This window comes from Leiobunum rupestre, chromosome 10, assembly GCF_980474605.1.
Source record: "Leiobunum rupestre chromosome 10, qqLeiRupe1.1.hap1, whole genome shotgun sequence".
Taxonomy (NCBI): Eukaryota; Metazoa; Arthropoda; class Arachnida; order Opiliones; family Sclerosomatidae; genus Leiobunum; species Leiobunum rupestre.
In genome coordinates, this window is record NC_143393.1 from 40,473,578 (window position 1) to 40,497,013 (window position 23,436).

The following is a 23,436-nucleotide window of genomic DNA, read 5'->3' on the forward strand; positions in this document are numbered from 1 at the left end:
CAAATAGGAAGCAATTTTTTCCACTCAAATTTAAAATTAAAAGTTTAAGCTTGCTTTAATTAATTTAAGGTTTTCTTAATTTACTCGAAAACCGAATTACATTCAAATTTAAATAGTATCCAAGCGATTAATATCATAAGTCTATAACATTATACACTTATGTTAATATCTAAATTTCAGTTGTACATTTTATCGAAATAGGTGTCTTCTTTTGTTAAGTTACTATTGGACTTATTTTATACATAATTTGAATGGTCCATACCATTATTATGTCACGTTCTAAAAACCTCCGAACAACTGCTAATAGACAATTTTTACAACTCATGAAAATGCGTAAACGCGAATGTCATTTGTATTTACAATATAATTATTTAAAATCCCAAATACGTATAAAAAGGAAGAATTGTACCGCGAGTATACGGAAGATGGCGCTACACGAAACTAGGGAGCTTTCCTAGTGCGCCTGACGCATACGTTCGAATTAGCAGGTGTCGTCACTCGTGCGTCGCGAACTGTTGAAGGGGAGAAACCGACAAGAGTGTTGCGCAGCGCCATCTTCCACATAGACGGATTTAAAATCTTCCTCAATATACGTATTTGAGTTTAGAAATAATTATATTGCAAATTTTAGTCTATTGTGTATTATTAACTATTATCAAGAATGTATTTATTTATATTTATGGAGAATGTTTTTAATGTTTCTCAAAATCGCCACTGACATCTTCCGAAGCGATTGAAGCTCACCCTGGTGACGTATTTCCTTCCCCCTCTCGTCTCCATTTCCTTCCCCCCTCTCAGAGAAAAGGTAGTCCCTGATCGTTTATTCCCATTCGACCGAAAGAATTTTAAAATGTAGCCCAATTGGCGGGGTGATTTGGTATTTTATTTATAAGGTATGTACTATCGAAGATCCATGTTTAGGTTAGGTTAGGTTAGGTTAGGTTAGGTTAGGTTAGAGTTGGTTAAGTTTACTATTTCAGTTTTGGTTCAGTTACTTTTCTTGACTAGGTGAAGATAAAAATATAATTCATGCTCATTCCATTTTATTTTCAAATAAATGCATAGTACAAAGATATTAAAATGGCATAGCTAAATCCCTTTATTAGCTATCCGCTCCATTGCAAACGACTTCAGTAACTAAATTGAAAACATAGCAAAAGCTAATTTATATAGCAGCGTTCGGTCGAATGGGACACATAAAAACCGCACGTTTCGGCGGAATTCGGTCGAATGGGACACCTCAAAAACCGCCTTCGGTCGAATGGCACTAAAGCGACCCTGATACCCACTGATGATTTGGATATAGTTATTCTCCCCACAGTATAAATAAATACTTTCTTCGTATTATAATAGGTGGTTTCTTTTCGCTTGTTCCGGGATTTCGGAGTAGGGTAAGAAGAGTAAGGTTATGACGTCATTTTACTCCGATTCTATGGTGTCGGAGTAAAAACATTTTTCCAAAATGGCTGCCTGTGGCCACTTTAGCAGATAAATTTTGGCTAGCAGACGACAAATCCGATTTACTCCTTTTCAGAATGAGTAAAAAGAGTAGCCCTAATACTCCGGAACAAGCGAATAGTTTATGGGCCGGAGTAATTCTCATCCCCGGAACCGGCGAATAAAACGTTTTAGGGTAAAAAGAGTACACTTTTAGTTCGAGAACAGGTGAAAAGAAACCACCTATTAGTACAATTCTTGAGCTCCCAATGTCTGATAACTGTTTCCAATTTAGCGTAGACGTTCGCCTTGACGCATTTTCAATAATGACGCTTTAGGGGTTACACGAAGTCCTCCGCCAGCAGTCCCCGCGAAGTGCTGGCCCTGGGCAGCATGGGCGAGTAGTAACAGGAGGACACGGACAGTCTTCTGGGGTTGGCCGAGGCGAACGGGTCGGCCATCAGACAAGCTGACCCAGTAGCCGCCCCTGTGGCCGACCCGGTGGCTGACCGTCACAAGGGCGTCGTTTCCCTGTCCGGCGGGTCGTCGTCGTCCTCGTCGCAGTTGGTGATCTGGACCACCAGCGACTTGAGGTTCTCTTCGCTCTTGAACTTCCGGGGCAGAGATCCGCTGTCTTGCATGATGTAGGCTTTGCTCCCGAAGGCGTTACCGATAAAGACCGAATTTTGCCGAGGCCGATTGGCCCGGTAACTCGGAGTGGGGCTGAAACGAGTCTGGTCCCGGTCGAAAACGTGCACTTGTACGGCGCCGGTTCCGATGGGGTCGCTGACGCTGACCCTGGGCGCTTTGGGCCCCCCCGTGGGCGAATACGGAGCCACGTCCTCCATGCCATCCCGGTACTGCGGTTGGTAGGGCTCCAGCATTCGAATCTTGCCCCATTTGTTGAAGAAGAGCAGGATGACGGCCACCCACACCGCCAGGACGATGGCCACGATGACTATCTCTTCCTCTCGGACTGTCACCAGGCCCACGCTGGGGGATTTGTCACTGACTTCCTCCTTGGGACCGCCGCTGATCGTTCGCGGAACTTTCGACAGAGTTTCATTTTCTAAAATAATCAAAAGGAACCCTGTTAATAGACGTTTTTCTAAATCGGTTATGTAGATAAATATAAGACCAGGATCTTTTTATGGAGAGGTCAGCGTACGAGTATAGAGAATTGCAACCCGTTCGTCAGAAGCGTACTTTGGGGGGAAATATCACAGTGTCTCGTCGCGCTATTAAATCATTTAATCATGGTTTCATCGGGAATTAATCTGATTAAATATTTTGAGGTTGTCATAATAATCATGAGAGTAACCTAGCTTCCCCTTTTAGGAACTATTTGTATTTACACCGAAGAATTAAAGTTTGAGTTTTTTCAAAGCGAACGGTTCATATCGCCATTAATCTATAATTACGTTGCGTAAGTGTGTCAGTTAGACGAAATAACTACTAATAATTACGCGTGAAGTTAGGTATAATTTACGTCATACCAAAAAAAATGCAACAGCTCAAAACGATTTCCCGCGCGCGCTCACTACGACGACGACGCAAAGAGCACGTATTACCATAAGTGTATAGCATTACCACATAAGTGTTACACTTCCTTTATGTCACAAGGAAAAGGGTTACTGAGAGCTATTCACAGACAGACTGCATTACGGGATTCAACGCCGTTTTGGGTCCGCTTGCTAACGCGTCACACGTAGCCTTTGACAGCGCCTCGCTAGGGGGAGTTTTTGTTCTTGTGATGACGTCACTTCGTTACTAGCTATCAGTAAAATATTGCCCAAAGTGACAAACTTATGGAACAATATTATAGACTTATGGTATTACGTATCTAAATGGGTTATCTGGAAGTTCACCAAAATTGTGTGGTCGTTTTAGAAATTGCTCACTTCCAATTCTTCCTTTCGTCACAGCCGAAGCTTTAAAGGGAGTAGAAACTAAATTTGAAAAATCGTCAGTTAAAACTCCCGACAATTTGTTTTTAACATAACTAGAGCTATAAGTAAAATAATAACTCAAAAGTACGCATTGTTTTAATTCTTATTTTCTGACCGAACGTTTTCCGACGCTTAAGCTTTCTCCCAGCTCTGAACAGACGAGGATATTACCCTCCTTGGTAAAAGCATATTCCGCCAGGGGGCTCTGCGCTGAACTAAACCTCGATTGCGCAAATAACTTACAAGGAGACGACCCGAGGTGATAATCACCGATTTGGTTGAAACTAGGTGGGTATGTAGACCTTGTGGTAACATGAAATTTCACCAAGGGAAAAATTGCAATGGGCATTAGTTTTGCCATGGCAACCGAAAAGGTTTTTGACAACACAGTATGTATATTTTCTCATTGAAAATAACATGGGAATCTGAGCACTTCGAAGGGTACCCACTGTGAAAAATTTTAAACAAATTTCAAATTTCAAAACCAAAAAAAATAGATCAAATTTGACAAATGAAATGAATTTTATGATATTTTGATGAATTTTGGTCAATTTGATCAAAATATGTAAAAATTGATCAATTGTTATTTCCAATGGGACAATATACACACTGTGTTGTCAAAACATTTTCGGTTGCCATTGAAAAACTAATGCCCATTGCAACTATTCCCTTGGTGAAATTTCATGTTACCATAAGGTCTACATAACCACCTAGTTTCAACAAAATCGGTGATTATCACCTCGGGTAGTCTCCTCGTGAGTCGGATATTACCCTCCTTGGTAAAAGCATATTCCACCAGGGGGCTCTGCGCTGAACTAAACCTCGATTTCGCAAATAACTTAGTAAAATAAATTACTTATAGTAAAATTTTAGTAAAATAGCACACTTACGAGAAACGCAATTATAAAATTATATTGTTCCGATATTATTTGACCTATAAAATGTGAGGTCGTTTCTAAGGTGTGAGCAAGTGGTGGGGGAGACATATAACCGACCTTTGACGATCTCTGGCGCCGTGAAGTAGATGGGCGCGGTATCATTTCGCAGCCCCTTGGACGAAACGGCGGACAAGAAGAGCTCGTACTCTGTCCCTGCCCTCAGGCGGTCCAGACTGACCAGTCTCGCTTCCCTGGGAAGGTTTAGCACTGAACGGAACCTAATAATCAGAATTTTACCATTATAGTTTATAGATTAAGATAATTACACCTATATCAACAAACGCAGCACCCCACACAAGGAGAACGCAACCCGTCAAAAGTCGTGCATTTTCTGGCGTACAGTTTTCATTGGCTAGACGCTTTAGCGCCTGCTGCCGTCGGAAGGGGACAATTCGGAAATTGTCTTCCCCCCGCCCGTAAAACGTTCAGCGTAAAGGTTCCAAAATGGCTGGCTGTGGCCTTCTCAACAGATAAATTCTGGCTAGCAGACGACAAACTCCGATTTACACCTTTACACCTCCTTTTCAGAAGGAGTAAAAAGAGTAGCCCTAATACTCCGGAACAAGCGAATAGTTTATGGGCCGGAGTAATTCTCATCCCCGGAACAGGCGAAGAAAACGTTTTAGGGTAAAAAGAGTACACTTTTAGTCCGAGAACCGGCGAAAAGAAACGACCTATTATAAGCTTGTTGAGGCTAAAAGTAATAGTTAGTGTAGGCTAGGAGCAACCAACACAACACCCCACACAAGGAGAACGCAACCCGTCAAAAGTCATGCATTTTCTTGCGTACATTTTTCATTGGTTTGACGCTTTAGCGCCTGCTGAAAATTCGGAAATTGTCTTCCCCCCCCCCCGCCAGTAAAACGTTCAGCGTCAGCGTAAAGGCTCGTCCAATGAAATTTGTACACAACACTGCGTTAGCGTGCTCCTAGATTGCACTGAGGAAAATGAGAGAGAATATCAATTTATTGAACCTTCGGTGATAAAACCAATTTTTCAATTTCGGTCGCTTATCATTATCCCACATAATTTTCTCGAATATTGATATTGATTGATCCCTTTACGATATCAAGTTGGCCTTATTTAAATCAATGGATTTACGAACGATATCGTTCGAACCAAATTGGAAATTTATTTAAATTAAGCTAATATTAACTTAAATTTTGGTTGGTTACCGATACACCAAAAACATAAATAAATTTGTCTGCAATAAATGAACCTATCTATTCGCAAAAAGGAATTAAATTAAGATTAACATTCATTTTAGTTTGATACTGTTACAGGCAAAATATAGATTCACGAAATTTTAATACGTTACTGCATTAAATAATAGTAAGCGCTCAAAAAATTTAACAAAAAATCACTATAAATAAAAAAACCAACCTTTACAAGAAAAATATCTATAATTTAAGTAATTTTAAATAAAAATAAATTTTAAATAAAAAATGATTTTAATTAAGAAATAATTTTAATAAAAGTAAATTAAAATAAAAATAATTTTAAATGAAAATTAATTTTAATTAAGATATAATTTTAATAAAATTAAATTTAAATAAAAATAATTTTAATTAAAAAATCATTTTAAATAAAAATAATTTTCATTAAAAAATAATTTTAAATAAAAATCAATTTTAAATAAAAATAATTTTAAATAAAAATAATTTTAAAGAATCTAATTTAAATAAAGATTTCAATCAAACCACATTGAAAAAGGTAATTTCCGATACAAGCAAGTGATACATATATTTACTCAAAAAATAATTTCATATAAATAAATATAACTTAAATCAAAGAAAAACCGGAAAATACCAACTCACTACGTCAATGGATTTTATTACAATTATTTCATTGTTTAACACGCGTTATGACAAAATTGGGGTGGTTTTCTAAAAATATTTCTCAAGTAACTCCAACGAACTAGAACTCTAACCAGGAGTAAATAATATCTCCTGCTTTAGTGAAGGTTCGTTGAGAATTTTGGGCTCAGAGTCCCGATAGATGGCAGGGAAATCGATTCTTTCAGCCTCATCTCATGTTAGACAAATTTACTACTGGACAAGAATCAAAACCCAAAATCCAATTCTTCAATTTGAATAACCAGCGCTCCTATCGAGATAATCGCGAAACTTTTCGACCCAAATACAAATCCCGGTATTTAAGAAAATAAAATACAATGTTTACTCATGAATGTATTTCTACTTTGTCCTTCTACCGGCGGTGCTGCTCTAAGAGAAGCAAGCGAGCGTTCTATATTCGGGTCCAGCAGGTTATTTGTCTAAGTTTTCATTATATCTACGAACCATGTAAAGAGATTTTTTGGGGTTGGAAATTTTTGATTGATAGTCCATTTTGAAAACAACATAATGACGTAATCAGGAAGAGATTTAAAATGGCAGCCATGACGAATAGTAAAAACGTCACAACCTTTTGTTAAAACCTTTGATAAAAAAACCCCGCTGCAACGATAGTGTAATCGTGGAAGCGGACGACCGTGCTTTCATTAAATTGCCATTTTACCACGATATAGTGGTCTCAATTTCAAAAGAGACCTCTAGCGTAAGAATTAATTGTAAAATATACCCTAATCTTTCCTCTCGAAGATAAACGACATTTTAAACCCAAATTTCGTATTCAGTTCGGGATATTAGACACGTTAAGAAAGAACTTGTAGAAAGTACAGTCTGTAGACACAAACGTACGTCCACACCCTTACAAGTTCCTCCTACACGTATTCGTGCGTTCGCTAAACCTCTCTAATATAAAGCTTAAGCAATACGATTTCACGTATAGTTTTTAACGTCAGAGTTAATGCTTCGATATCGCCGTGATTCTTAAGGTTTATTGAACCTAGGCGTACCAGTTTAAACGCTAGGCGTTCAACCTCTCTAACGGAATAAGAGTCCAGGATTTAATATAACACCCTGTCAAGTTTCTTTTATCACGAGATGGCGCTTTGAAGTTCCATAAGCTTTTTATAAAAAGAAACGACGTTCTTCTTATAATTTCGAAATTTGTTTAATATTCGAGCCACGATTTCAGCTAAAGTGCTTTTCTCGTTTCCTTCCGTTTACTGAGGCAATCACTTTTGGGGGCCTGGCCGTGAGCGGAATTATATGGAGATTCAGAGTATTTCGCCTTCAATTTGAATTCACTAACAGATATCATGAGCTCATTACATAGGAGTATCAACAGCCGTTTGGTTGTAGAAACGCGTATACCAACGTCACGGAAATTGTTGAGTTCAAAATGCCATATTTTGGTGATATTAAAATAATACCTATAGTTAAAGCGTGTCCTAGGATATTCTAATGGCCCGTTCACAGGAACCTTTTTCAATTTATTTCTGCTATTTTAATTTGACAATTCTGACCGCTAGGGTATCTCGTATATGGACCCCATTCCGTTGCCTAGGCAACGGAAATTTTTCACCTTGAAGAGTCAAGACCCACAAAAATATAGCCTTGCAAAGTGAAAACTGTTGCGTTTTGACAAATTAGGTATGTAGTTTAAAACAAGGCTCGGCTCCGATTCGTTTCAAATGTCACTCAATAGATGTCACCAAAAATAAATTCGAAACAAGTTCATCAAGCCACAACGGGTCTTGAAATCGGGTCCCTCATTTAGTATTGCGCTATACGAGTAGTAACTTTTAATTAGTTTCTATACCAATGGAGAGTTTTTTCACATGTTTTTTTCTTTTTCGGAAAGTGCCGAGACTTTCTTTAATTGCCAAAATATTTTTTTGCCAGGTAGGTTAAATGCGCCTACCAAGAACGTATCTAGTTTAGTCTCTTCTCTCCAACGTATCGTTTGCAAGACCTCGTTTTTTTATATTTTTGACAATATAAGTCCGTACAATTTTAATTAATGCCAAATTTAACGATTTAATTAATTTAATTAATCGTTAATAACAAAATAGTTGGTAGATTCTTGATTATTATATAAAACAATACTACTCCGACAGATGGAGTTACTGCCTCAATTTGAACTGCGATTTTCAGTTAAGACTAGGTAGTTATTCTGGCTTCTGTAAAAGTGTAGGCTTGAATTTTCTTAGTAACCTAGATACGTTCTTCCAAAAGTGACATAATGACCAAAAGTGTGTTAATCGAACCTATTTCAGAATGAATGTTACGAGCGAAATACCAGTTGGTAGGTGAGAAGGGAATGTATGCCTTGGGGAGGGAAGGAAGTTAAAACCCACAAATAACGCCTCGTAGTGAGGAACGGAAGAACTAAGTAGCACTGGTCATAGTGAGTGTACTTTTTGATTTTTCGTCGTTCTGTGGAGATGCTATCGCCATCTACCTACGATATAATACCATAGACTTAAAAAATATCCAGAAAGGCGACAATAAATAGTCTTTAATGTGGTCGATCTCGAGTCGAGCATTCATTAAACCTTTAGCATACTTTGGATACTAGGTAGTTATTCTTGCTTCTGTAAAAGTGTCAGCTTGGACTTTCTTGGTAACCTAGATACGTTCTGCCTTATCTCCCGCCTTTGGCTTTATTAATTTTGATAGAATTTATCGATTCCCAATGACACGCGATTGGTGCTTTTATTTTCCTATACATTTGTATTTATCAATAAAATATTGATATATAAATGTTGCGATGACAGTGCCATCTATAGGCGCGTAAATAAAATATAGTCTCAATAACTGTAACAACTTCTACAAAATAGAGCCGTCTGCTACCTTGAGAAGTAGGCCACCTCTGGATTCCCATATAGACTTAAAAGGGTGTGGTTTTTCTGGTATTGTTGATACCAATTTAAAAGTGAAAGGAGTACGCGAAATAATAAACTTGAGCGCCATCTATCGAAATTTGTTGGTATTAAAAATATTTTAAAATAGATAAGTGGCGCAAAACGGTACATCCGGAAAAATATCTAGACGCAACACTGAAATTGATAAGGTTATATAACGAGGGGCAGGTCTTAATCATTGTAAAATTATTAAATCAGGGTAATCGTGATTAAATCAGGGTAATCAAGATTAAAATATCTAATCAAGATTAGAAAATCTAATCACGATTTAAACGAGATTTAATCATGATCTAGTCTTTTTGATTAGATTTAATCTTTTTAATTAGATTTAATCATTTTAATTAGATTTAATCATTTTAATTAGATTTAATCATTTTAATCACGATTTAATCATTTTAATCACGATTTAATCAATATAATCGGTCGAATCGAGAATTTATCATTAAAATCAAAACTAAAGTACGATTTAATCATACTAATCACGATATAATTTTTTTAATCAGGGTTTAATAATTTTAAACAGATATAATCATTTAATCATGATTATCAGATTTAAACATTCTAATCATGATTAAACGTGATTTAATCAACTTACTCGTGATTAAATTGAATTTAATCAAAATAATCACGATTAAATCGGATTTAATCTTTTGAGGGGTGCGTCGTTAATCAAGGAAGTTACCTGCCCCTCGGGTTATAAAAATAATAATCAGCTAGGTCCCCGTAAGCAAAGGTCTACTATAGGAGCCCATGTTAACGGCGACGCATTGTCCTGGAGATAAGAAAATTAACGTACGACGATAGGGTAGTAGCGCCATCTTCATTTCCAAAATTTCTACATCTAAAATATTCTCTTAATTGGTAGAGCAGCCACGTTCGGGTTGATAATAGCCACACAAAACGCGTCTAAATCTCAAATTTGGAAAATAAATACCTTCAGAAACAAGTTATCTTATTTCTAAAAGTCAGTTTTAGGTTCTGATGAATCATTTGGCAACGATAAGAGTTAATTTTAAGTTTTAAAGTGATAAAATAGCGAATAAGCCTTGGCTACGGTGCTAAGCATAAGAGCTGGTGGCGGAGATATATCCCGCGTGGTTCTAAGTTTAAAAATGTTCGCGCACGCCTTCTGCTACGCGCGAAATGCCTAGTTGAGAACATAACCACTAGGCGGTGCAGATATTCTTAATAACGGGTATATGTGATCGTCAAAAATTTGGCCTAGATCTTTCCTTATGGGGACCTTATGATAGGCTTATGGCTAGGCTAATACCCAAGGCACCACTTTAGGCCTAACTCAGCTAGCGACTTCTAAAGCCTTTAATTAAGGTAGTCGGGTTACAATGCGTAGGAGGGTGGTGGCAAATCCTTCAGCCAACAGCTTCCTACACTAACTATTACCATAAGGCTTTAGAAGTTTTTATGCAAGGCGAAACCGAAGAGCTCGGGGAAAAACCCGTTTAACCCGCCAGGAGATAGCTGGCAAACTCAACGCGGAAGGAGCTGTTCCACCGTCCACAAGCTGGGATCAAACTCGGCTCCTCTAAAGCCGCGTTCACACTTACCCCTTAAATCGCTTCGTTTAGATAACTAGTTTTCGAAACCAGTGTGAGAAATCGCTTCGTGTTGGTTCGGGAAGCAACTCGTCCAAGTCCGCTCGCTTAGAATCGCTTTCAAAACGACAAGGCGGGGAAGTCAAATTGCTCGTATTTTCCAAAATAATGGGAATACAATTCTAAATAATGTCCAATACTATTACTGTATGTATAGTAAACATGATTAACTAATTGTTTTGGGATACATTTTAGTATTTTCAAAATTCTAGTCATAATTTGAAATGGCGTTAAGCCTTTAAGCGAACCGGGCTGAATAGATTTCGCACGTGTGAACCAAGAATTATCGTCGGTGGTCAAAACTGGCATACAAACCGACCTAAACTGGGTTTTAGGCTTTAGTGTGACCGTGGCTTAATTGCTGAGCCCACAGTGACACAAATGCTATTCAGGTTGAAAGGGAGACTTCGATTATTCAATTTGGTCTCAGCGGCCAATATACAAAGTCGTACGTCAAAATTTGACATTTTGAATCGTTGTTTTTTTTAGAAAAAACAGCACTTTTAAAAATGTATGTCACGGCAGCCCTTAGTTCCAGCGGTTCGTTGTTAAAGTTAATCAATAGCCCATTTTACAATAATGACAGCCATTGATAAAAGCTTAGAAAGGAAAGAAACGATAAGAAGCCGTCTATACAGTGCTATTTATTGTTTAAAATAAAACTAGTTTGTTTATATTGGCACCCACCTTATTTTATTATTCTTAACGTATTTTGACTAGATTGATCTTTGCAGTTCCTCGACACGGTTATGATCCACTTATTGGAAAAATGGATCAACTTGGTGGCGCCTTCTAGTTTCAACGCGGGATACTAAAATTCGAAACGGACCAATATTTTGGAGCTTGTTTCTTTGAGAATAGTTATTTAAATTTTATGCTAATCGCGTGTGGGCTGGGAGTATTTGACGTGAAATATTACGATATTTTGGACTTTATTTTACACTGACGAGAAAACGAACGTGAGGGCATGAAAAATAAACTATAAAATTGGGCAGCCTAAAAATGGTAAACATTTAAACAGGCTAGCACTGGCTCTGCATGGCATTATACGATTGGATATTGGATACGTAAGGGTAGAAGTACATTTTATATTGAAATTGTAGCTTCCATTTTATATTACGACTTACGACGTCAAAAAAAGTGTTATTTTTATAATATTGCCTTAAGTAACATAAGAGCTATAAGTAGTCTGTTTTGCAAAAGTGACATAATTACCAAAAGTGTGACAATCCCTGTACTTTCGTATGCTAAAGGTTTAATGAATGCTCGACTCGAGATCGACCACATAAAAGACTATTTATTGTTGCCTTTCTGAATCTTTTTTTAGTCTATGGTATTATATCGTAGGTAGATGGCGATAGCATCTCCACAGAACGACAAAAAATACACTAACTTTGACCAGTGCGATTTAGTTCCTCCGTTCCTCACTACGAGGCGTTATTTGTTGGTATTAAGGGGGAAGAATACAGTAAAAGCCTCTTTTTCGTTCAAGCTGAACGTTTCTGTTTTAACAATTACACAATTGAATTATATTTTTCTTATTAGGCTGAACCTTCCTCTAGTGCTTAAAATAATTTTGATAATTCTAATAATTTTAGTTAACGAGATATAAGATCCTAACTAAAGGGGTCCGAATTAAAACGTAATAACTTAATTATTTTTAAATTTCAAATTGTCAAAATTATTTTAGGCACTAAACAAGAGGCTGTTCTACATTTAAATATTAATTTTATAAGTTAAAATACAAAATTAAAAGAGTACAGCTTGAAAGTAGACAATAGCCACTGTAGTCTTCCCCCTTAACTTCCTTCCCTCCCCAAGGCATACTTTCCCTTCTCCCCTCCCAACTTGTATTTCGCTCGTAACATTCATTCTGAAATAGGTGCGATTGACACACTTTTGGTCATTATGTCACTTTTGGTTTTGCCAATGACTATATAAATCTTCGCGTGGCTAAGGATTGAGAACTCTCGAGCTGTTACTAGTCTTTGGAATTGTCAGGTTATGGAGAAAACGCCGCATCAGCCAAAGCTTATTAAAAATTGATACACTTTCAAAAGTAAGAATAACACTTACTATGGTAACATCAAAATATCTTTGTTGACGAGTTTCCTGTTCCGTAGATTTTGACTAGGCAATCGCTCTAAGACCGACAATCACTGTCATACTTAGGGTTCTTATGTTACTTACGATATTTTCATATTCTACAATTTTTATAAAGAAGGTGTTTATCGAGAATTTGGACTTCCTAAAACATTTTTGAAGCCTTTTTGAAATCAATTTGAAAATCCTGAGTACCAATATAAAATCAAACGCGGAAGATTTAAATCAGAGTTCAAAGATATTGAAATAAGTTATGAAAAATGTTCATAACTTTAAATCGAAAATATGAGCGATTTTGCGAAATTAAAATCTATAAAAGGACTGTTTCTTTTTTAAAATCTCAATAGGTGGTTCTACAAAAAAAATCGCTATAGAGGCTCATGGGAATTCAGTATGTTTGAGCAAGGCATCGTCTGCTAAGATCCGGCTCCTGATACTAAGGCCCGCGTGTAGACAATTTTAGTTTTAAATATTAACAGCGTTACAAATAGATAAATAAAGGCTAGGTTGTATTAAAAATATATTTTTATGTGTTATGTATATTATAAGGTAATCTGGTTTTAGTTATTTTTTAATTACTAACCTTGAAAGATATAAAATACTCAGCAAAAATAAATAATCTTCTATAGCAGTTAGAACATTCACTTTACTGTTAAACTAAACGACGGGTAAAGCCTTGTCTTAAATAGCGGACGACACTAAATTATCGGCCAACTTCGAGATTTCATTTTGACCGTAGTGACGCAAACTTACTGAAAACACGTGACCACCGATCTTTTGTAAAAACACCTATTGATTTTGAAATATTATCTGAATAATCTCAAAATTGAGAACATTTTGACTGCTCAGATTTAAAATGTACATTATAGCAGAAGTAAATTATATATTTTTAGAGATCAGTATCCATCACGTTATACCTTAAGTAAAATAATACTATTCCAAAAGTGTGGCACTTCAAATACTTTATGTTATACGCTTGAAACAAAGAGTATGGAGGAAATAGAGATAAAACAACCGGGAGACGTCCGCAACGAAACGTTCACCACCGAGGGGGTTGACAATGGGGGAAACCTCTGTAAACCGAGTTTCAAAATAGCGACCACAGCGCCCTTTCGGGATTCTTGTCCTGCTTTTCGTTTTGAAACTTTTGTTAGATTTAACTTTGCCATAATTATGATCTAAATTCATTTTCAAATTAAAAAGGTACTCAAAGAATTATCTTTGGCGCTATTGTTGCAATTAAATTTGTGCCTTTTCGATTACGAAGAATCCCGAAATGGCGCTGCGGTCGCTATTTTGAAGCTCGGTTTACAGATGTTTTCCCCCATTGTCCACCCCCTCGGTGGTGAACGTTTCGTTGCGGACCTCTCCCGGTTGTTTTATCTAGATTTCCTCCATACTCTTTGCTTAAAACATATACCTTGGTTTTAAGTTTTATAATAGCAAATAGTCTGCTTAGCCTTGAATCCTGCCTTGACCCCGTAAGCTAAAACATTTGTTGACGCCTAATAATTATCATTCTGATTACGTATATAGTACACACACACGCCACAAACAAACTCGGCGCTGTGTGTAACTTCCAGGTAACGTTGGCGAGGAATCGGTGTCACCAGCTAATATCCGCTTGAGACCAAGGCCTATTGCAAAATGAAATTGCGTTCATCGTGAAAATTGTCGGTGACATAATTATCGGAGCTTAAAATTGACTGTTATATACACTCATTTCCTTTTCTGGAGTTTCCTATCAAAAACTAGAGTTTTCAATGGTATTTACCACTATCAACTTAATCTGGTAATTACTCTGTCAACCGGAAGGGATAAGCTATCGGCTCAACTACTATCTTGTCCGAAGTCGCTGAAGTCTAAAGTGCTTGTAACCGATTCTCAGATAACAGTTGCTTTTATCGGAACCGAATTAATAATGACAATATAACAGATATCAGATTATCCGCATTTACGCTCTGATATAAACAGTTGTTATCGATCAAAATGCCAACCAGATAGGTTTCAATCTAAAACTAATCAGAATTCATCGTAAATACTGACGTATCACACGATTCAATAAAAGCAGATCAGCGAGTCCCCAAGGAGTAATAGCACTGATAGCGTAGAATGGAAAGCAAGGTTTTATTTAGTCCTTGTCTCTTGGTTTTGAAGCGGTGCCGAAAATAAGACCACATTTTAGGCGGTAAAAGTTATATAAAAGTTTAAAAAATATAAAAATTTACCTTTATATCATATAAATTTATCAATTACTTCGACAGGACCAACGCGTGTGCAAAGGCTTCTCTCTTTTGTGAAAGTATGGTAAAAGTGAAACGCAAAATCTATTTTACTAGTCGAAATGAAGTTGGCTTAGTTGGTTGGTTACCGGTTGAATTGGCAACCCTGTTACCGCCCAACCGAAAATATTTCAGATCAGTGGCTACGTCATGGGAGAAGCGAAAGGAGAGCGGCGTTTATTGAGACGACTAAATTTGCTTTCCACCAGATTTTATAACATATACTAAACGTAGAAGTCAGATAACTGTTCAGCTAGCTAAGTCTGATAAGATGGATTATTGAGTTCTATTCAGATCGGTTACTTGGGGTAATGAATTAACTATCTATTCTGTTATGCACGCTTCGATATTATATACTTTTGATGATAGAAACTTTTGGAAATAAAAATAATACTCAGCAACTATCTGGTTGACGTTAAAAATCCATCAAGTTCGATTTAAGACCTCGGGCTCAAGAGTCGAGTCGTCCGCGTTTGAATGAGACTAGTGGTCCTTCCGGGAACAAAAGGACTTTTAGAAAGGCTTACTCGTCATGGGTCGGCCTGTAGCTAAGCTCGAAGCGCTTGAGAGCGATGCTGCGCTCCGAATCTGTCCGCTGACTGGTGTCGTTCCCTGGCGGCGACTCTCGGAACTCCTCGTGCTTCCAGGTGACGCGCACCACCGGGGGCTTCCACTTGACGATGGCGACTCGCAACTCGGTAGGGTAGGCAATTCGGTCTGAGACGGGCACTGCGACAAAGATACGTACCATTAAGACAAGCGCAACCTTTACCCCTTTAACCCGCCTTCCGCCCTACTATCCTTCCAATCAGGACCTAAACGACCCCCTGGTGGCGCGTTTCGCCTGTCATCCGAACGAATGAGGTCTAATGTCCGGGATTACGTCGAGCAAATTTGAAACTATTTGCGAGACACTTTGATATCACATACATTTTCCTCCGCTGGGATCGTAACTTTGAATTATACCTAGACTTGACACTCGGCCCTCGATTGGATGGATATTCAACACTTTGCATTACTTTTACCAATAATGTATTCAATTAATGTAAAATATGTATTTATGTATGTATATATATATATATATATATATATATATCAGAAGCCGATAAATTAAAGTTTTGCGAGAAAGAGTAATTAATGCCTTCCGTGACATTTCAATTGAAATGTTGAACAACACTATGAACTCCGTCGTTAAACGAGCTCAAGCGTGTATCGTAGCCGATGGTGGCATAATTGAGCCATTGTAAACTATTCAGTATTTATTTGATTTAGTCCCATTAAACTAATCAGATTATTTTATTATCAAACACTGAATTCATTAACCTTCAATTTATCGGCTTCTGATTGGTCAAATTCGGCCAAATCAAAGTTATTTGAGCTAATAATATGGCGAGCAGTAACATTCTAATTGTAACCAAATCCGTAAACCCAACGGTTCATGGGATAGGCTTTGACTGACCTTGAAGACATGGTTCAAGGTCAATCAATTTTATACTAGTAAATGTCCTCCTGCACGAGGAATGTTCCATAGAAATTTGAAGTTTTTAAAAAAAAGTTTTCCAGTTATTTATCATTTTTCGTTTTAAGTATATCTGTGTGTATTCTAGCATTTGTTTACATACCTACCGTCTGGATGACAACCTTTGCCGTTATTATATATTATAGTTGAGGAGGTGTTGGATTCGTTTCTGAAATTTATTTTAATGCCGTTGTTTGTTCAGGAACCTATTTTAAACATAACTCTTCAGCACCATCTATTTTAAGTTTGTGAAAGTTCAAAAGGCTCGTGCCTCATAGTGACGTTTCCAGGTAAAATAGGCGGATATAACAAACAAACTTAAATGGTGCCTTACCTAATATTAGATTATATTATTTTAAAAATTTATTTTATTTTAATAATTGAAAATTTTCAATAATTTCTTTGATTTTTAATAATATATATTTGTTTTAATTTATTATATTTTAATAATTTATATTTTTTACTAATTTATTATATTTTAATAATTTATATTTTTTACTAATTTATTATATTTTAATAATTTATATTTTTACTAATTTATTATATTTTAATAATTTATAATTTTTACTAATTTATTATATTTTAATAATTTATAATTTTTACTAATTTATTATATTTTAATAATTTATATTTTTTACTAATTTATTATATTTTAATAATTTATATTTTTTACTAATTTATTATATTTTAATAATTTATTATATTTTAATAATTTATATTTTTTACTAATTTATTATATTTTAATAATTTATATTTTTTACTAATTTATTATATTTTAATAATTTAGATTTTTTACTAATTTATTATATTTTAATAATTTAGATTTTTTACTAATTTATTATATTTTAATAATTTATATTTTTTAATGATTGATATTATGTACATTAAAGTACATTATTTCGGTGGATTCATAATCCTACCACTAGGTTTAACAGAAGCTAAGGGTGATTATTGTCTGTATAAGTAACTTAATAACAATAAGTATGTCAATAAGGAAATTTTATCACCGAACTGATTTCCGAAGTTATTACGCAATCAAAGTTTAGTTCTAAGCGCAGAGCCCCCTAGTGTCTAAATATGCTCAAGGCGAAATATACTACTACCAAGGACGATAACACGCTAATCAGTTTATTTGGCAGTCCAATTTGGAGCTGAACGAGAGTATCAGTGTCGAAAAAAGGTTCGGTCAGAATACTAGAATTAAAACAATTGAAATTATTATATTAACGGCTATTATGTTACTAATTATGGCGCGAGATTGGTTTAAAAACAATTGTTGGCTGCACGTGTTAGCAGATATTTTAGAATGTCGTTTCTACTCCCTTTAATCAGGGCCGCCGAGCGCGGGCCCGGTCCCCGGGTAAATATAAGTTCCGGGCAAAATTTGGAAATAATTGTCTCCCCCCCCCCCCCGCCCGTACAACGTTCAGCATAAAGGTTCGTCCAATGAAACTTATACACAACACCCCGTTAGCGTGTTTAAAGGCTAGCTGTGTTCTCCTTGTGTTTGTTGCTCCTAGCCGCGGATCCAGAAATGGATTCCTCCCTGTTTTAAAAGGGATTTGTACATTACATTGAGCTAATAAATATTCATTCATTCATTCATTCATCGCTGGTATTAATTTAAATATTTTTATATCTCGAATGTGATGCGGCTTTTAAAGAGCGCGCCATCTCACGGCAAGTAGAGGCAGTTTAAAAGGTACAAAGACGAGCACGCGCTACGACAAAAAATGTATTATAGAAGCTGGCTCGCGCACGACTTTGTTATTTTAATTTCGTTAAATAAAGAATTTTCACGCGCTAAGCCTATTTTCTGTTTGCCGCATCACTATTGAGACACCTTTTTTTGAGGTTGATGCGAGTCCTTCTTGGGTTAGATGGGATGTGCTCGAGCTAGCTTCTCAATTTTTTTTTATGTATAGAAGTGTAATTTTACAGTAAATATAATAAGTTTTACAAAGTTGAAATTAAAAAGTGTTTGAGGCACCTCACGGTCTGCTAGTATACTCATTTCGGAAAATCAATCAATCAATTGGTTCCCTAATACTGACGTTTTCCAATATGCCCACGAATCGTTTCAGTGTAGCTTAGACTTTTTTATATCCTAAAGCTCTAGGTTTTTTAATTTCTATAGAAAAATCAACTGATCGTCTTTGAAAATGTCACAGCCGTTCAATGAACAAATTCTCGTATTTAAGCAAAATAGAAAAACCTTATATATATTTTTGTTGTTTACCATAAGTAACATAATAAACATAAGTATATGTCTTAGAGTGGTTGCGTAATGATTTACACCGTCATTGGCTAAACAGACTATCGTTAAAAATTAGCTTTGGTAGAATAGGAAATGTCATACTTATTATCATTATGTTACTTATGTATTTACTAATAAGAAAAAATTGTATAATTCTAAAATCCGTTGCATATTAATGTATCTGTTGAAATTTTTTATTAAAAAGCAGATCATATTAAGATAGATCAGTTACCATATTCAGATAGATAATTTCAAATATTCAGAAAGGTAATTTCTCATATTCAGAAAGATAATTTCACATATTCAGAAAAAAATCACATTTTCAGAGATAATAAAACATATTCAGAGAGATAATTTCACATATTCAGAGAGATCATTTCACATATTCAGAGAGATCATTTCACATATTCCGATAGATCATTTCACATAATCAGATAGATCATTCCACATATTCAGATAGATCATTCCACATATTCAGATAGATCATTTCACATATTTTATATAATATTGAATGGGTGTTATGATATCTGTATAAAAGTAGAGTTTGATAAATAGATATCAGATATGCCTTAAAAGTTAGAAACGAGTACCAGTATTCTTGGTTCTGTATACGGTTCTATAGAATTTCTAAGCCAATTATCTTACAGAATTTATCTAAAATACAAGTATGCAAATTTTATAAATTTCTTTGGAAAATCTTTGCTCCGGAATGGCGAAACTCGAAAGCAGCGTAATTTAAGAGGAAATAAAAATCAGCGTGGTCATCGAAGCGTTTCCTGTTCCGCTAGAGCGACTTCCGGCACATAGCACTCCAAGAACCCCTCGCTTCTAAAGCTTCGAAAGGATTTTGACCACGTACATCGGACATAGCAGTTCCCTTTACACCAAGTCACCTCTTAAATCACACGCTATATTTTAGCATACGCCTAAGTCGTTGTATTATTCATTTTTCAGTGAACTTTGTTATTATACAGAATTATTCGGTGAGCAAAGTATTTTGCGGTATGAATAATTTAACCGAATTATTAAAGATATTATAACCTTCAAAGCAGTCTTTATTAAAACTTAAACGGAGTTGGTCTTTACTTTGGTGTACACAGCTTATTTCATTGTCGTGTACCCTGCTTCACTCAAAAATGAAATTAGCCAACTAAAGTGCTGCCAAGTGCTCTTCTGCAGACAACAGGAAAATAATAGAATATAGTATCTTTTAATCTAAATCATTGGTTCAAAATATAATAATTTCGGAGTTTGATTTACTAATGGGTCCTTAATTATTTTTGTACCTAGGTCCCTTATTTTAACTTGGGGCTTTACTACAAATTTTGTAGGACTTTTGGGATGGGGGAAAATTGGATTATAATAGTTATTGTTGAATCGGGAATAGTAGGTAATGGTTGGAAGATAAATATTTAAACGGATATGGAATAAGAATGAATATTTTTTGAACGGGAATGGGCGGTAATGGTTGGAAGATAATTATTTACACGGAAGTAGAGTAAGAATGAATATTGTTTAAAATTGAAATTGTTGGAAATATGAATGTCCCGGAGACAAATATTTGAACGTCTATTGAATGGGAATATTATTGTTTCAACGGGAAAGGTTATGTTTCTGCATCTGTCCATCTAATAGAATTTGCGAGCTGCCATATCGTAAGGCGTCTTAGATCTTTTATTGCTGTGTTTATGGAATCTATGTATTTCGACCGAGGAAGAACAACTTTTTTATACAATATTTTTCTTTTGAACCATAAAAATAGAAGCTACGAAATTGGGGAAAAAAAACACAGACACACACAACGTGGATTAAAGTTTATTTCTTTTATCTCATTCTTCTCGAAATAACAGAACAATGCGAGCGAAATCTGGGAAATAGGTTCGAAATGTCCAATCTCGAGGAAAGAGTTTAAAATTGAATCGTATAAGAAACTATAAATCTAGTTTCGTTCCAAAGTAGACTACCCAGCTTTTGGATAGATTTTTTTCCTGTCCATTTTGAGAATATGCCTTCGTTCCTATAGGTGGCGCTTTGCAAAATAAGGGATGCATTCGTTCCTACCCAAAGAAAGAAGATTCGTTTTCAACTGAAAATGGGGCATAAAAAGACCAAAAAAAAACTATTTCAGTTTCACGATATTGTATCAAAAAAGTACTTATTGATCTTTTGCAATTCCATAACGCTAAAAAGTACTTATTGATCTTTTGCAATTCCATAACGCTAAAAAGTACTTATTGATCTTTTGCAATTCCATAACGCTAAAAAGTACTTATTGATCTTTTGCAATTCCATAACGCTAAAAAGTACTTATTGACCTTTTGCAATTCCATAACGCTAAAAAGTACTTATTGACCTTTTGCAATTCCATAACGCTAAAAAGTACTTATTGACCTTTTGCAATTCCATAACGCTAAAAAGTACTTATTGACCTTTTGCAATTCCATAACGCTAAAAAGTACTTATTGACCTTTTGCAATTCCATAACGCTAAAAAGTACTTATTGACCTTTTGCAATTCCATAACGCTAAAAAGTACTTATTGACCTTTTGCAATTCCATAACGCTAAAAAGTACTTATTGACCTTTTGCAATTCCATAACGCTAAAAAGTACTTATTGATCTTTTGCAATTCCATAACGCTAAAAAGTACTTATTGACCTTTTGCAATTCCATAACGCTAAAAAGTACTTATTGATCTTTTGCAATTCCATAACGCTAAAAAGTACTTATTGACCTTTTGCAATTCCATAACGCTAAAAAGTACTTATTGACCTTTTGCAATTCCATAACGCTAAAAAGTACTTATTGACCTTTTGCAATTCCATAACGCTAAAAAGTACTTATTGACCTTTTGCAATTCCATAACGCTAAAAAGTACTTATTGACCTTTTGCAATTCCATAACGCTAAAAAGTACTTATTGACCTTTTGCAATTCCATAACGCTAAAAAGTACTTATTGACCTTTTGCAATTCCATAACGCTAAAAAGTACTTATTGACCTTTTGCAATTCCATAACGCTAAAAAGTACTTATTGACCTTTTGCAATTCCATAACGCTAAAAAGTACTTATTGACCTTTTGCAATTCCATAACGCTAAAAAGTACTTATTGACCTTTTGCAATTCCATAACGCTAAAAAGTACTTATTGACCTTTTGCAATTCCATAACGCTAAAAAGTACTTATTGACCTTTTGCAATTCCATAACGCTAAAAAGTACTTATTGACCTTTTGCAATTCCATAACGCTAAAAAGTACTTATTGACCTTTTGCAATTCCATAACGCTAAAAAGTACTTATTGACCTTTTGCAATTCCATAACGCTAAAAAGTACTTATTGACTTTTTGCAATTCCATAACGCTAAAAAGTACTTATTGACCTTATGCAATTCCATAACGCTAAAAAGTACTTATTGACCTTTTGCAATTCCATAACGCTAAAAAGTACTTATTGACCTTTTGCAATTCCATAACGCTAAAAAGTACTTATTGACCTTTTGCAATTCCATAACGCTAAAAAGTACTTATTGACCTTTTGCAATTCCATAACGCTACAAAGTACTTATTGACCTTCTGCAATTCCATAACGCTAAAAAGTACTTATTGACCTTTTGCAATTCCATAACGCTAAAAAGTACTTATTGACCTTATGCAATTCCATAACGCTAAAAAGTACTTATTAACCTTTTGCAATTCCATAACGCTAAAAAGTACTTATTAACCTTTTGCAATTCCATAACGCTAAAAAGTACTTATTGACCTTTTGCAATTCCATAACGCTAAGCTAAAGTACTTCGTAAATGCGATTATTAATTTACAAATGTACGTAAACGCCATTTTTGAACATTTTTAATTGATAATAAATTTAAGGTGAATAATTAATATTACATTAATTCCCACGTAATAGGACGTAACGCTCATCAAAAACATCGATGCCAATATTTTGTTACAGTACGATATTTCGCGTTTCCGATTTGACGTCACGATGATCCCAGTTTAGCTGGCGGGGGAGTTAAAATTATACATCAACAATTCTACTGGTTTGGTCAAAGGCCTGTCACAGATTGGAATGCATCAGCTACTGCAATGGCTTTTGCATTTTTAATAAAAAACTGATCGTTGCGACAATAAAGAATATTGTCGTCAACAATTTCGTCATTTACCAACTCATTAATTATTGAAAATAATATTTTTCGCTTCCTCTGATTTTCGGGGCCCGTAACATTTATAGCCGCCATCTTTAAAAACAGCGCTGACTATATATAACACAGTTCAGTAACTTCCTACGTCACTATGACGACAAGCGCTTATCGAGTAAAAAATCTTAATACCATTACTTACCTAATTAAGATAAAATTTATTTATTACCAAAAGTAATATAAGTTGTAAGTATGACACTTCGTTTTCTGTCGATGTTATTTATTTGACGTTAAATATTACAATATTTTGGGTCTAACGTGTTTATATTGAATTTTATGCCATAAGTAGCGTAATTGTCATAAGTAGGTCAATTAGGAAAAATTATCACGGAACTGATTTTCAGAGCTATGGCGCAATCTAGGTTTAGT

The 23,436-nt window shown here is 35.4% G+C and overlaps 1 protein-coding gene across 1 annotated transcript in view; it reads right to left on the reverse strand.

Annotated features, from left to right (window-relative positions):
* Nucleotides 1-214: 214 nt before the first annotated feature.
* LOC149925857 (uncharacterized) overlaps nucleotides 215-23,436 on the reverse strand; it is a 153,682-nt gene continuing 130,460 nt past the window's right edge. The window contains exons 3-5 of the mRNA XM_090160516.1: nucleotides 15,621-15,822; nucleotides 4,382-4,542; nucleotides 215-2,506 (exon numbers count right to left, since the gene is read on the reverse strand). Coding sequence (XP_090016642.1) covers nucleotides 1,950-2,506; nucleotides 4,382-4,542; nucleotides 15,621-15,822 — 920 coding nt within the window. The 3' untranslated portion in view covers nucleotides 215-1,949. The remainder of the gene's footprint in view (nucleotides 2,507-4,381; nucleotides 4,543-15,620; nucleotides 15,823-23,436) is intronic.